We start from the raw sequence: 16,409 nt of genomic DNA, 5'->3' as shown, positions 1-16,409 counted from the left end.
CCAAAAATTTAAAATAGAACTTATGATATGATCCAGCAATTCCATTCCTGGATACTTACCTGAAGAAAATAAAAACACTAATTCAAAAAAATATCTGTCCCCCCGCCCCGTGTTCTTGCAGCATTATTTACAATACACAAGACATGGAAGCAATCTAAGTGTCCATCAAAAAATGAATGGATAAAGAAAATGCGATTATACATACATGTTACATATACATATATATACATATACACTGAAATACTAATCAGTCATTAGAAAAGTTATATGTATATTGAAATATTATTCAGTCATAAAAAAGAAGGCAATCTTGCCTTTTGTTACAACCTGTATGGACCTTGAGGGTGTTACACTAACTGAAGTAAGTCAGGCAGAGAAAGACAAATACTGTGTGATGTCACTTACATGCAGAATCTAAAAAAACAAAGTGAACTCATAGATACAGAGAACAAATTAGTTCTGGTTGCTAGAGGCAGGTGGGTGTGGACAGGGAGAAGGTGGCAATAAACGAACAAATAAAACAACTTTTGGGAGGCGTCATCCACTAAAGCCCTCACATACGAACTTATAAGGATGAATGAGGATGAATTACGGATATTCTTCCTAGTCTAGAATTGGGTAAACCCTATTGGACACTTTCTGGGGAGAGGTCTGGGGACATGGGACAGGAGAAGCGGGAATTACAGGAGATGCACTTTCTATTCTTTACAGCTAAGAAAGGGGTGGGTATGGAAAGTGGATGGAGGTTAGTGTTTTTCAAAGCTTGTTAGTAGGAAATCCGTGTTGGGCTGTGACTAAGGACATGAGAACAATGCAACTACCCTTTATAGGTAGGCTGTTTTATAAAAGCGTCCTTCCTTCATTCAAATCATCTCTTTAAAAACATTCAGAAAGATCCTTTGAAGTTATTGTTATTCATCTTACAGATAGGGAATCTGGCTAAGGAAGTTTAAGGCCACCCCGCTAGCGAGGCGAACGGGGGCCACACCCTGACCCCTGGCTCCGGAGGGCCTTAACTACACAGACAGAAGAAGCAGAGGCCAGAAGAGAGGCACCCCGGAGAGGCAGATCCACTAGGAAGCGAGAACCCCGTGATGTTTCGTCTGGCCAGCTGATTTGGGGAAAGGGAAGCAGTCTGCGGAAGGTGGGGTGGGGACGGGGAAGAGAACTAGGTGTCGGGAGGAGAGCCTCTGCCTACGCGATGAGCCCTCCATCGCGGAGTCTCTTCACTGCTCTTCCGCGGCGCTGGAAACGCGGCGCAGCCTGGCCCCGCGCGGCCGCCATAGAGTCCCTGTTGCCATGGCTCCCAGGGTCCGGAGCGGACGCACGGAGGTGTGACTAGAAAGTGCGAAGGAAGACCTCGGGGTCCGGGGCCAGCTTCCCCGGCCCGCGAACCGAAGAGGTGCCATGGGCCGGAGTAAGCGTCCCCTCCCACCTGCCGCCCTCTACTGTCCCCTTTCCGGGCGTCGTCCCGGGTGCCAGGGGGCCCAGACCACCGCCGCCCCTTCCGGCCCGCGCATTCCGGCCCACCTGGGCCCTCCGCCCTCCGCAGGCCCGGCACTGCCAGCCCCTCCGCTGACCCGCCGGGAGGGCAGCTTAGCTTCTGCGAGGCTCAGGTTCCTCATCTATAAAATGGGGTGGGCGAGAAAGGCACGGGGGGCTTCAGGATAGGGAGTGGTGGAAAGTGCAGGGTTGGCCTCAGACGTGCCAGGTTCGCGCCAACGCGTCTCCCTGCTCGCCCTGTGGTCCTGGGCTAGTCGCTGTCTAGGAGCTGCCACCTTCACACTCCTTGGGCCCGGCAGTGTACCTGGTGGTGGAGGGAACCGCTCCAGAGCGCGCCTCCTAGGCCTACCAGCCTGGAGACTTAGAGCCAGTGACCTCACCCACTTGGTCCTAAACCTCATCTCGAAGAGGAAAGCAGTAGTAGTATTGTTTTACAGACCTGGTTAGGTGTTGTAAAAGTGTTCCTTCACAAATACAGCAACAGAATGTGCAAAGTGATGGGATTAACAGTTATTTATATTAGATTGAACCATTTGCCTACCAACACCTTTTCCAATCTTCCTCTGATTTGTGACAATTTTGTATAGTTCAGCGTAATTGCTCAGTTACTGTAGAAGTGTCATAATTAATATTTTTAAACCAAGAGACTGTGCTGGATGTGGGGTTTCTGGCCTGGAAGAGCTGACAGTCTGGTGGAAGGGGCAGGTGATTTGTAAACAGTAAAAGCCCCATTCCTAAGCCTCTTACTGGTATTCCCTCTTCTCTAAAGCAGTAGACAAAAAAATTAGACCAACGGCAGTAAAAATTAAAGGAAAACTTTGTTTCCCACCCATGTGATCCTCAGATATTACAAAAGAAAAATGAAAACCTTTGTGCACACAGACTTTGTGTATGAACATTTATAGCACCTGCTTTCATAGTGGCTAAAAAATGGAAACAATCCCCATATTTACCTTGTTAATGGATTAACGAATTGTGAGCTGGACATGGGTGTGATTCCATTTATAACCTGGCCCCCAGCATGCCCCCTCTGATAAAAATACTTGGCAATGCTTTGTGTTTCCAGATATTAATAACAATTCAAACCTTGTGTCCAGGAGGCGTCAATGTGATTTGGTATTCCCCCTTCCCCAGTGTATTGTTACTCAAGTAAATGGCCAGCAGTCCTTTTGGAAAGGATTGGATGAATCATTGCCATGTACTCTTGGGGACCCAGCCTCTCTTTTAGTCAATGGGTTGTCAGATAAAAATACAGGCTACCCGGTATTTTTATTTGCTAAATCTGGCAACTCTAGTTTTAGGTCCAAAAACTAGGCAAGAAATTGTGACTTTTTATTGAAACAATTGTCCTTAGCCTTCCGGTCACCAATCCTTGTTGTATTTTGATTGCATAGATTACATAGTACCTTTGTTGGCTGCCCGTCTGTATTGTCCTTAGGAATGTCACATTCTGTTCACCATCTCCATAGCCCTCCATGGATGTGGACCACTGGCCACCACTCCAGCCTTGTCCCTCATTATAACATCTGTCCACCTAACTTCTAAAGTTAAATGTAGCTACCTGGCCTTCATAGTTTCAAGAGTCTGTTATCCCAGTTTCTATCAGTTAGCCCTGGTCTAGAAGAACATTTCCTGTGGTCAGCCTTGGCCTTGTATTTGTCTAGTCTGGGACTTAGGATGATGCTGGCCTTGTAGAATTATCTCGGGAAGTATTCTTAAATTTTCTTAAATTCTGAAATTCTCTTAAATCTCTATAGAAGCGTTTGTGTACACGGGGTATTATTTTTCCTTAAATGTTTGGTAGAATTTATCAGTGGAGACATCAGTGAGACATCTGTGCTATGGTTTTCTTTGTGGGAAGATCCGAGCTACATTTCCAATTATTGTAGTAGATACAGGGCTGTTTCCTTTATCTGTGTTTTCCCACGTGAGCTTTGGTAGTTAGTGACTTTTAAGGAATTTTCCCATTTAATCTAAGCTCCTGAATTTATTAGCATAAAGTTATTTGTATTACTCTCTTACTACCCTTTAATACTATATAATCTATATGATGTTGTGCTTTCATTCCCAATAATGGCAATTTATGTCTTTTCTTTTTTCACTGATCAGTCTGGCTAGAAGTTTACTAATTTTATTTTTTTAAGTATTTTTACTTTTCTCAATTGTTTCAGTTTCCATTTCATTGAGCTTTGATATAATCTTTATTTACTTTCTTCTGCTTACTTTGGGTTTAATTTATTCTTTTTCTAGTTTCTTAAAGAAGAAGCTGATGTTTGAGACCTTTTTCCTTTCTTTAGGCATTTAGTGCTGTAAATTTTTCTCCAACTTATGTTTGAGCCATATCCCACACGTTTTGATATGGCTTTTCATTTTTTGTTCTGTTCAAAATACTTTATAATTTCCCTTTTGATTTCCTAATGTCAGGTTTTGTTTTTCATATATGGTTTTCCGGATGTTAGTTGGTTTAGGCTGGAGGTTCAATCTTGTCCCTATGACTCCATCATGTCTGGAACCTGAAGTCCCTGCTCCTCTTATGATTAAGTCCTGGTCCTCATTCTCTGCCCTCTCTACTCTCTGGTTTCAGGACGCAAACCTCTTTATATGCTGTCAGTGTGGTACTCCAGCTTTTTTAAATGTCCAATTAATCACGCTCAGCCTTTCCTTATCAACTGTGTCAGCAGCAGCCACCCAATATAACTATCCTTTGAGGTTTTTTTTTTTTAAAGATTTTATTTATTTATTTGAGAAAGAGAGGGAGAGAGAGCACAAGCAGGGGGAGCAGCAGAGAGAGAGGGATAAGCAGGCTCCCCGCTGAGCAGGGAGCCCAATGTGGGGCTCGATCCCAGGACCCCGGGATCATGACCTGAGCTGAAGGGAGATGCCTGACCAACTGAGCTACCCAAGCACCCCTGTCCTTTGAGTTTTTAAGTTATGATTTCCCCCATATTTCTCTACTGTCTGGTTTGTCACGTCACACTTACTAGTGCGTTCCCTTTCATTAGGATCCTATTTGCTGTAGGTTGAATGTGTCCCCCAAAATTCATATGCTGAAATCTCTTCTTCTTTTCTTTTCTTTTCTTTTCTTTTCTTTTCTTTTCTTTTCTTTTCTTTCTTCTTCTCTTCTCTTTCTCTCCCTCTTTCTTTCGTTCAAAAGAGAGAGAGAGTGAGTAGGGAGGATGGGCAGAGGGAGAGAGAATCTTAAGCAGGTACCCCGCCCAGTGCAGAGCCCAACATGGGGCTCCATCTCACAACCCTGAGATCATGACCTGATCTGAAACCTCTTGGTTTCAGATGCTTAACCGACTGAGCCACCTAGGTGCCCCTCATATGCTGAAGTCTTAACCCTCAAAGGATGATATTAGGAGGTGGGCCTTTGGGAGGTGATTAGGTCATGAAGGGGGAGCCATCACAACTGGGATTATTGCCCTTCTGAAAGAGGCCCCAGAGACCTACTTTGTTCCTCCCACCATGTGAGATTCCCATCAGCGGGGAAGTAGGGCTTCCGCAGACACCAGATCTGTCCATGCCATGGTCTTAGACTTCCGGCCTCCAGAACTATGAGAAATAAATGTTTCTTGTTTGTAACCCACCTACTTTATGGTATTTGTGCTATGGAATTCCAGATGGAGTAACACTGTTCTCTTTGTAGCACAAGTGCAGGTGTTAAACATCCCACAGCTACCTTGTGCTAGACACTATCTGTGCTCCATCTCCCACCAGTAGTGGTGTCCCCATTGCCACTCGGGCAGCAGACTCCAACTCCAGAGGCACATCTTAGTTAGCATCTGCGCTCACGTACCACTTCCGGTATCCACTTTTCCAAGTTGGGTTCCCCAGGAAGCAGACTTTTCGATGGAGATTAGTGTGCGGGAGGTTCATTGGGGAGTGTTAGTGGAATGGGTAGGGAAGGAGGCAAGACTGGGCAGGGAAGGATGTTGGGATGGGATACATTTTAACAAAGGCTGTAGCTAAGCAACCTGGAAACTTGGAAGGACTTCTAAACTAGGAATGGACCTTTCGATTTTCCCAAGCTGGGGTAAGAGGGCTGGGCCATTAGGGCCCCACGTCAACCAGTCTTTGCATATGAGCTTTCCTGGGAAGGGGCATGGCGTTGGGTGAGGTGTCTCTTTAGCCGAGTGACTTAGGAAGAAGGTGGGCCACTGAGGGTGGTCCGCTGGCCTAACTCCCAGCAGCTAGAAGAACTAATCCTTCAGTTTTGAAGGAGAGAACTGGGCAACACAGCATCTACCATAACCTGGAGCGCCCCTTCTTCATCTGTTTATCTGACAAATACCTACTCACATTTCAAGGCTCAGCTCAGGCAGCTTCTCCGCGATGCCTCTTTTGCCCTCCCTCCTGTCACTCAGTAACACTGATCACTCCCCTCTTTATACCCCTTGTTCTCTCTGTGTTCTTCTGTCGCTGCCCCATAGCTCTTCATCCATGTTCTTTAATAGCACTCTCTACGTGAATCGGATTGGGTCTAGTATGGCTAGCAAGGCTTGTTATCATGACCCCGATTCAGTCACAAAAGGCAGGGCAAATAAGTAATCCTGTTTTTAAAAGTGCCCATTGAAAACAATAAAAAAAACATGTGGTTGCTACAAGAGGTGACCTTCCCCTATTTGTCACCCCTTCATCTCTGCTACAGTTCTGTTTCGTGGATATCTCTGCTAGGTCTTCCAAGATGTTTACAAATTCTGCGAAATCTGCCCCAAACATATGCTATCAATTTTATTCTAATCCAGTGAGAAATAGAGGGCTATTTACAAAACACAATAGAAAGCCTGAAGGAATGAACACTTCATTATTGGCTTTGGGAGTTTCTAGAACTTTGCTCAATACACTGAAAAGCTTCGTAGAAACAAACAAGGCCTGACAACCGCCAGTATTCCAGAAACCTTCTCCTTCTGCCCTTCACCTCACCCCACCCCACAGAGTCAATTTATTGACATTCCCTCAAGTTATTGAAAACCCAGTCGTCCCATGGCATTGAAAAGCAGGGTAGGTTGACTGGTGAGTTTCGGTTGAACCTTTGGTTGGATTCCTTAGCTGCAGCCAGTTAGATGAGTATGAATCCGTGTTTAAACTGTGCTCTTATCAGCCCCCACTGCTCCAGTCATGCGGGTCTTGGCTAGCGTCCTCTATGGGTGAGACACTTCTCAGAGTCCATTCGGGTCCTGGATTTTGCTGTTTGAATTTTTCTAAAATAAGGAAGCGAAAGCCCTGCGTTTCATGGAGTACCTGGCATGTTCTTCTGCCAGTGGGTGGTCGGCACGGCAATATTCTGTCTCTTGAAACAGTGTTAGGGTGACATACTAAGGCTTCCAAAGCAGCTTTAAATCCCCGGAATGATTTCTTGTCAATGCAGTGCTGTATTTTTTGGAGCAAACTTTCTAAAGGTGAACAGTCCTCCTGGGAATAAAAAAGAGTTTGGTCTAAATGACATAGTGCATAAAACTGCAAAATGCTTTCCTGTTGAAAAGCATTGGAATGCTATTATTCCCATCCACCACGTACATAGTCTTTCACATTTCTTCTTGGGGACTCTGGTTTCTTCGCTCATGTTCCTCTCCATTGCAGGTGGGGCAGCTTTGTGTAACAGCAGTTTCCTGAGTGCTATAAAACGGGGGGCCACGCAGCAGTCTGCTTTCTATAGAAGAGGTCAGGAAAGGGCCGCTGGGAGATCCAGACTTTCGCAGTGCTGCCTTCCTCTGTGATTCTCCATTTTTTTTCATCTGTCCTAATTACGTAGAATTGTTGCTGTTGGACAAGCTTCCCTGTGGTGCTGAATCAGCTGTTGACCCTTATTTCCTGTGTGTGTGTGTGTGTGTGTGTGTGTGCGTGCAAATTAGTTATTCATGCGAAGGGTAGTTCCTCTGCCTCCATCCCTTTCAACTAATAGTGATTTTTATCATCTTAATTCTCATGGTTAGGAGATACAGATCAACGTAATTCCTTCCTAATACCTACATGCGTCTGAAAGGGAGGAGTTGACAATTGCATGGAAGTGATCAAATTCACACAGAAAATAGCATAATGAAAAGAGTTTCTTAATTTTAAGAAAGGTGTAGCAAGAGAACATAGGAAGGGTATTTGGTACCCGTAGAGCAACCTATGGGTCTTTAGGGTTGGACAAATCAGAAAAGCCTCTAAGACGTGGAGCTGGAGTGGCCCATGATCCCTTTAGCGTTTCCGAAACCCAGGCCACCCCCAGTGCGCTGTATAGATGCTGACGTAGCCATCCCAGGCTGGACACCGTGATGCTTTAACAAGACGCTTTCAGAATTCCCCTGAACACATTGGGCTGAACCATACTTAGAGATGACAGCTGCTGTGGGGTTCAACTTGGGTTTATATCTTCAATATGAATGTTCCACTAAGCCTTCCAGGGCAACTGGTGACCCAGGGAAAGACTATAATGGACGCTTATGTGTCAAGTTATCAAACTGACAGATAAAATGCATTTTCCTCCCTTGACAAGAATATCTTTATAACAACCCAGAAGGCTACATTTAATATGTTTCTCAAACACCTTGGGTTCTATGCCAGAGCTGTGTGTGTGGGGGGGAATCTGGGGAGAGCTGGCTCCCTGGCACACCCCTCCCTTCCGTTCCCATCCCTGGCTCAATCCTGGTCCCTCAAGCCCCTGTATGAGGGTCAGTACTCCAGCCTACATATCCATCCACATTTCCAGAAAAGAACTGCTCCTTGGACACTCCAGGGTATAGGGATGTATACCTCATGGTACATCCAGTCTTCAGGAATGAACCTGGAGAAGCAGCCAGTGTAGGGCTTGGAGACAGGCTTGCGGCCCCTTGGGCAGAGAATTCTATTGTTCCTCAACCTGGGACACATTCTAGAGGGAAGGGCATGGGCTCTGGATGGGCACATCCTCCTGGCCCCTTTGACTTCAGGTCTGATGGCAGCAAGGCCTCCAAAAACCCAGCCCCCTGCTCCATGAATTGGTATAGTTGAAGTTACATATTCCCCACTGGTCACTGAGGTTCTTATTGGCAGCAGTGAATAATTCCCACATTTCATTAGGGTAGCTGAAATAACATTGGTTGTGCCGTCCCAACCCCTCAATCCCTGTTGCATCCTTACTAAGAGAATTCTGGTAGACGATTACAGAGACAGCTCATACATTTGACTTTACACAGCAGCGTCACCACGTCCTTGACTTGGCTACACCCGTATATTCATTATCAGTTGACTTAAGCTGTTAGAACCAACTTTGATTGATGGGACATGTGGAGAGTAGTTTTAATGCCCTTCTCTTATAGGTTTGGTTTTCGGAAAGTCATTTTCTGCTTAAACTGGCTTCCCTGCTAGCTGTGGCCTCCAGAGACAGCAGAGAGCAGCAGGCAGTAGGGACTCCAGCGAGCCAGGGCTGTCAGGGCTGCCCTATTAGCCTCTTTCCCTGCCTCTTTGGTCTGCCCCTCCCCAGGACCTGGAGTGTAGCCATCTCTGCCAGCTAGTTGAGCCAAAGCTTAGAGCAGCAGGGACATTCCCCATGTGTGGTATTTTAATCTCTGGACCTTTACATTTCCCCTTTCTTCCAAAGAACTATCATGGCAAGCAGCCCCATCTCCTACCACCAGAAATAACATGGGTTCAGCTACCTGCACACGAATGATCAAGTTCATACCTGTTTTCACATTTTTTTTAAAAAAAGGCAAACTCCCTCTTTCAGTATGTGGCATGGAAGTGGGGCAGCCGAGGGGGCTGCGATGAACTCTGTCTCAGCCTGTACCATTGAGGAAGCCTGAGAAGTCTTGAGAGCCTCCTCCTTGCTCCTGTTTGGGGTGATGCAGCATAGTGGCTAACAGCCCGTGGTCGACACCAGCTCCTACACTCACAACCCAGCCCTGGCACTTACCACCAAGACCTTGGGCAAGTTATTTAAACTCCGTGCCTCAATTCCTCATCTGCCAAGTGTAAATACTCCTATGTGAACACATGCAAAGCATTTCAGACAGTGCCTGGCACTTGTAAGCGGCAATAAATAAATCTTCATTGTCTCTCGGGCTAGACATGCAACGTTCCACTGTCCACCTAAAATGTGGACTTTAAAATGAATTAACGATGTTTTTAGTAGCACTGGAAAACACAGGGTTTGTCCCTTGTCATCACGTCTTTAACTCGAGTGTGGCTTATGAAGGGGACTCCTGTCTCGCTCTTGGCTCCAACCTTGGACCAGGGCATTGTCTTCAGTCCCTTGGTGCCCCCATAACAGGACAGACTCTGTGCTGCAGGGCACTCCTGCCGGAGGGCCAGGGACTCTCTTCACCCTCCTGTGAGCGGCTCCTTTTCTTCCTCCCAGAAACAGCCCACAGGGTAGCTGTTGTATAAGATTGCAATGCAACCTCTAGGGTGCTCCTCTCTTTCCCCTTCGACTTTAGTGAAGTTAATAAACGTCAGTTGAATGAACGGACCTTTCCTTACTGAATGGTGGGCGGTGCTTTCATGGTTTTGCCCTCTGGCAGCCAGACCTTGCCTCTTGGTCTGAGTCACCCTGTCTTGGTCTACTTAGGGTCCATCCAGTTCGACATGATACTTCCATGTCAACATTCTCACAGTCATTACCCTCCCACTCTGTCCCCGTCCAGACAGCAAAATGTGGGTAGACCCTGTGCAAAAAAAGACAAAAGCTCTCTGACTCATCATGGTGTCACCAGCAGGAGGCAGCACCTCTCTCTATTCTCTCCCCTTTTGAAAATCTCTGGGGCCCGGAGGACTGACATCTAACTGGGAAGAAAAACCAATGCATGCATAATGTAATAACCTGATGATGAGCACAGTGTCGGAGATGTAATACATAACAAATTTTCTTTCAGTCACTGAAGATCTTATTAGACGGAATGCCGAACACAATGACTGTGTAATTTTTTCCCTGGAGGAACTCTCCTTGCATCAGCAAGAAATAGAAAGACTAGAACACATTGACAAATGGTGCCGGGATTTAAAAATCCTCTATCTTCAAAATAACCTCATTGGAAAAATTGGTAAGTCTTCAGGATTTTGTGCTCATGGTTTCTTTGACATTTTGAATGGGAGAACTTTGAGGGGGGCAGTGCGATTCTTAGAGGAAGACAAACAGGGGTGAAAAAGAGCCACATGGGGAAATAGGGCCAGCTCTTGGGAGCTGTGCATGGACCCTCTCACGGGGCTCCCACGCCGCTCAGTCCCCTTGCCTGAGGGTCGCCAGGGACGCCATCAAAGAGTTACAAGGGGCCCTTAAAGGTGGGAGCATGCCTGTTGACCTGCTCATTTATAGCCTGGTTTTGTCAAAGTTTGAACGAAGGAGAATAGAATGCAGGCGTTCGTCGTAGTTTTGCACCACTCCATGGAACTGAAAGGGTTGTGTGGAAGTTGAGTAAACTCTGGTCAATTTCCCTGGGGTGGCTGGTTCCACCGTGGTTATGGAGAATGTGGATGTGCAAGGCATTGTGCTCTGTATTGGCCATCAGAGGGGTTCCACACCTGTACCCCTGCTCACTGCTCCAGTTTGGAATGAAATGAGAAGTAGACAGATCAAAACTTCAGCATTATAACTGACAAAACCTTTTGGAGAAGGTGGCTTAGACTTGCGGCCAAGTGGGCTTCCTAAAACTGCTCTCAAGTTCAATCTGTCCACCTGGTCGCATGCAGGCTGGGTAGTATGTGGGCCCTACGTAGGGCAGTGTGGCAGTAGGGGATGAGAGTGCGTACTTTCTGCTGGCAAGGAGATCCCAGAAGCCGGGGCGGGGGGGGGGGGAACGGGCCATGCCCAGTTCCTTCTCCAAGTTCATCCATCAGCTAGGAGGGCGCACCCCACAATCCCCTGGGGAAGAATGAGTTAAGAGGCAGAGAGAAGGGAGGTCTGTGGGGTCACTTTCAGGGGATCCTGCCACCCAGAAACAGGAGCGCTCCCCACACTCAGAAGAGCAACCTATAGTTTAGTGGCAAGAGGAGGCACAAGTCCTGACAGGCTTGGTCCCTGCCTCAGCCACTGAAAATTGTGTGAAATTACGTTAGTTCACTTAGTCTTGCCGTGTATACACCAGGGTCTGTGTGAAACAGTCACTCAGATGATAGCTGCTACCTTTGCTGTTAAAATTGTCATATACCCAGGCTAGCCACCTGGAGGTAGGGGCGGAGTTGGGGGAAAAGGGATGGGCTTAGGGTCCAGGAGGCAGAAGGAGCACGAACCCCCTGGGCAAAGCTGGAACCAAAGGTCAGCTTTGAGGTTATATTCAAACTAGCAATGGTGACATGCGGTGGTTCTCAACAGGGCTGTTTGGCAACCTCTGGAGACAATTCTGGTTGTTCCAAGTGTGTGGGGGGGAGGGGCGCTACCGCGTATAAGGCACAGAGACGTCGCTCACCATCCTGCACTGCACAGGATGGCCCCGCAAGAAGGAACTCGCGGGCCCACAACGTTGGTATCCCTGAGGGTGAGAAACCCCGCTGAGGTATTTATTTGCCCCTGGTTTGGTGGATAATTGAGAATTGGTCCTCGGGTTGCAAAAAGCCTAGAATTTGCATTATTTTCTTTATGAAGATTTATTACAATTCTTTATATTTCTTCAGATAATTATTTTCGGCATCTTTCACTTTACCAGAAATTAGAAACTCTGGCACCCTGTTCAATTAAAAAGGCTGTTACAGAAAACCAGCCGCTTTGATGCAGGGGGGCATTAACGAGCCGTCCTAATTGTACAGATCTAAAAGAGTTCCCGAAATTTCCATCCCCACAGCTGGGTCCATCACAATTACTAATTAGTAGCATAGTATTTCAGGCCTTTTCAGAGCTGTGAGAAAGCTTAAATTTTTGCTTCCAAAGTATTCTTAAATTAAACACTCTTTTAAACCCTAATAACGGGATTTTTCAGTGCCGCTCCACCCATCCGCATGCAGGCGCTTATTTAGCCAGCGAAAGTATTTCTCCAGGACTCGCACTTGCTCTGTTGCCATTGAGGTGGAAGTCTGTGGAACAGTCGCCTCTCCTAGAGCTGTGCTCTTCCTGGAGAGAGACAGACGGGCTGGGGGGGGGGGGGGGGCTTCGTGTGCTTCGTGTGGATCCCAGTGTGAGCCGAGGACCTTCCGCGGGTCTTGTTAAAGTGGGGCTCCAGCCCATCCCAGACCTACTGACTGAAACTGTGGGGGTGGGCGCCCCAAATGTGCATTTGTAACAGCTTCCCAGTGAGCCCAAGGCCTAGAAGTAAGAGCAGAGCCTCTTGCCCTGGGGGATGGCTTTGGTCTGTGGGTCTGGTGATGGCCGTTGGTGGGAACCGCTTCCGGGGCGGTTTGGGCTGGAACCATGGTTTGGCGGACTCCCTTCCCGCTGTCCAAGAGATGTTGTAACTTTTTATCTGTAGAGCCATTTTTTTCCCCTGACCAATTTGATCCACTTGAGGGATAATTTAAGAGACCCTTCCCAAACAATTTTTTTGTTTCCTACCAGAAGGCTCTTTTAGAGGGCTATACATATAACAAAGGTGGGGAAGGAACAGGCCTTTTATTGTAGGCTGGCAATTTTAATGATAATAACTGTAGGTGTTTTTGGTCGGGATACAGACTGCACACTCTGTTGGTCATAATCCTGGGCACAGAGCTCCACAAATCTGTTGACTAGTGAATGCTCAGGTGTTGCCTGGAGAACCTTCTGGAAACATCAGTATTACTTAAAATCATCCAATTGCTGAGAGAAACATTAGTAATTTATTCTAAAATCCTCATTTTAAAAAATAAGTCAGCTGAGGCTCAGAGAGGCAAAGTGTTATTCTTAGGTCCATGTGAACAAATAAGTGATATTTTCTGAATTTTAAATGAAATGTAAGGATGGTAAAGGTGACGACAACCATAAGTCATCATGTTTGATCTTCCTCATATCCATGGAAAATGGGCAGAAGGAGTGTTATTTAAGTGAGGGGTGCTCTCCGTGCACATTCCCTATCAGGGTTCCCCACATTCATGTCCTCTGAGAAAGGTCTGTTCTTTTAGGGTGTAGTGTAACGATTTAGTGCCAAGCTCTGGATTCAAATTTCCTGGCTTCAGCACTTAACCTTGAACAAGTGGATTAATTCTCTGCACCTTGGTTTTCTTATTTGTAAAAGGGAACCAACAGTAATTTTTACCTCTTAGGGTTGTTACAAGGATGAAATGATATCATATATGCAAAATGCCTAGAAAAGTACATGGCCTATAATAAGCCCTCGAGCATGTTAGCTATGGTATTATTGGTGTTTTTAAATGTCCCCATCCTACAGCAATTCTCTGACTTATGTATGCTTATTGGTTTGCCTCTCTGAGCAATATTTATTAAAAACAATAATCCCGTGTGGAGCAGGGCGAGCTTGATTTCAAGTAAAGGAAAACTCAACTTAATGTGGCTTACCCAACTAAGTCTAGAGACAAGGCAGGCTCCAGGGTGATTGGGTGATTCCTTCTTTCTGCTCCACTGGTCCCATTGTGGGCTTCATCCTATAGCTGCTTTCCTCATGGCTGCGGGCTGACTGTGGTAGCAATCAGGATATCACCTTCTTCCTTTTTCACATGCAGCAGGAGAAAGAAAAAGGCAGTCCCCAAGCATGGAATATAGATCTTTGCCTCTCATCTGACTGGGGGCAGTCAATGTGCATGTCCTCCCCTCCATCACATAGCTGTCAGGAGATGGCCGTGGGCTGGTTGGCTGAAGCCTAGGTTCCTGAGCTGTCCTTATCAAGGGAACTGCTATTTCTGTGCACTGGCCCCAGCTTGGTTCAGTCAGACTCCCCGGAGTTAGAGCTGGCTAGAGACAAGAGCAGAAGTGAGTTCTACTAGGAAAAATGGAGGAAGAAATGATGCCGCATTTGGCAACCAAGGATGTCTAACGTCCAGGTATGGACATGAAAATCAACATGGTTTTGAGAACCATATTAATGCTTAGATTCCCATTCTCATTTTCACAGCAGATTATGTAAAAATTGCTTTTATCTTGAAGGTTAATTACTTATATTTTTGTATATTTCAGAAAATGTTAGCAAACTCAAGAAACTTGAGTATTTGAATTTAGCTTTAAACAACATCGAAAAAATTGAAAATTTGGAAGGTAAGAATTTTCTTCTTATATTTTATTATGAATTAAATTTGAGACTTGCAACTAAATTTAAGCAGTATCATGTAAAAAATAGGTACACTTTTCAAATTAACATTTTTACCTAAGTCTTATGTTTATTAATTATCGTGGTAAAAATTCAAACAATAGCGAGATACATAAACATGAAAATGGAGGTCCACTTCACCCTCTCCTAACCCAGCTTTCTTCCCAGGGGTAGTGGTGTTAAAATTAACCCTTGGTTGAGAAGAAGGTAGTTTGGTTTCATTTGCTTTGTATCAATGGGATCATACTATATGTATTGTTTTGAAAATTGATTTCTTTTATGAAATTATCTTGTTCTTTGATATCCAGAACATGGGGGCTTGCTACCAGAATGATGGTACACTGATTTATCTCCCAATTTTTCTGTAGGTGGACATTTGGGTGGTTTCCAACATTTTGCTATAATAAGCATGGCCATAATGAGGATTCTTTTACATTTCACTCTGTGTGCATGTATAAATAAAAGACAGACACTTAGACATAGAATTCCCGGGTTTAAATATGCACCTTTTGAAAAACATTGCCAAATTGTTCACCAAAAAGTTGTATCAATTTACTTTTGTGCTGGTAGTCCATGTGAATACCCATTTTTTTTCACAAGCTCACTAGTACTTTTTGTAAGCAATCTTTTTTTAAAATGGGAAGGCATTGTTATCAAATAACTTTTTAAATTTGCATCTCCCTTACTATTATTGAATGTCCATATAACCCTTCCAATTTTTATCGAGTATTTATATTTCTCATGTGAATTACTAGTTCATATTTTTTGGTCATTTTTCTATTGATTTATCTTTTTTTTATACCTTCCAGATATTTGTCCTTTGTTTATATATGTTATAAATATTTCCTCTTGAGTCTGCTACTTGTCTTTTGTTCCAATTATGATGCTAGTATTATTCAGAAGTCTTACATTTTAATATACTCAACTTTATCAATCTTTTTTCTTTATATCGTTTATAAATATATACATTTTATAGAATATAAATACATTCTGTATTAAGTTCTGGTTTTAATGATTGTATTTTTTACAATTTCTCTAGTGCATCTCAAAATTATCACATAAAACAAAGAACCAGTGTATTTTTGGGATAAAGAAAATGTGGGAGGTACGAAGCGGGGAGCCGTGAAACCGCGCACAGATATCGGAAGCTAAACAGAAGGGGGAGGGAGCCGCCGTGTCAAGGGTGCCAGACAGCGGTAGCCACCTGCACGGGGGAGCGGACAGACCGCGGACCCGCACGCTTGAAACAGCAGACTGAGAAGGGAGCTCCGGGAGCGCACGCGGGACAGCTGGCGGTTGGCGGGCCACCTGCACGGGGGAACAGGCGGACTCGCGGACGGCACCCGCGAGACAGTAGACTTAGAACGCGAGCTCCAGGAGCGCGCGCGCAGGGCGGCTGGCGGGCCACCTGCACCGGGGAGCGGGCGGACCGTGGACCCGCACGCTGGAAACAGCAGACTGAGTCCGTGAGCCGGGAGCGTGCACCACCAAGCATCTCATGGAGCTACGGAGCTCCGGTGTGCTCACTGGATCGAGGCTGAGACCGGGAGCTCCGGGAGCGTGCGCGGGGCGGCTGGCGGCTGGAGGGCCACCTGCACGGGGGAGCAGGCGGACTCGCGGTCAGCACCCGCGAGACACCAGACTGAGACGGGGAGCTCCNTGAGACGGGGAGCTCCTGGGGCCCGCGCGGGGCGGCTGGCGACTGGCGGCTGGCGGGGTTGGAAACACAAAGGACAGAGACGCACCGGCCCTGGAAGTGAGGGCTGGGACGGCGGGTGT

At 46.0% G+C, this 16,409-nt stretch overlaps 1 protein-coding gene across 3 annotated transcripts in view; it reads left to right on the top strand.

Moving 5' to 3' along the window:
• Positions 1-1,211: 1,211 nt before the first annotated feature.
• LRRC6 (leucine rich repeat containing 6) overlaps positions 1,212-16,409 on the top strand; it is an 81,147-nt gene continuing 65,949 nt past the window's right edge. For 2 of the 3 annotated variants that reach the window (XM_011222910.3, XM_011222909.3), the window contains exons 1-3: positions 1,212-1,417; positions 10,344-10,511; positions 14,501-14,578. In XM_011222910.3, the coding sequence (XP_011221212.1) occupies positions 1,408-1,417; positions 10,344-10,511; positions 14,501-14,578 (256 nt within the window). In that variant the 5' untranslated portion in view covers positions 1,212-1,407. The remainder of the gene's footprint in view (positions 1,418-10,343; positions 10,512-14,500; positions 14,579-16,409) is intronic. The other variant, XM_034668630.1, reaches the window with a different exon arrangement.

This window comes from Ailuropoda melanoleuca, chromosome 9 (assembly GCF_002007445.2).
Source record: "Ailuropoda melanoleuca isolate Jingjing chromosome 9, ASM200744v2, whole genome shotgun sequence".
Lineage (NCBI taxonomy): Eukaryota > Metazoa > Chordata > Mammalia > Carnivora > Ursidae > Ailuropoda > Ailuropoda melanoleuca.
This window is presented reverse-complemented; position numbering and strand designations above follow the sequence as displayed.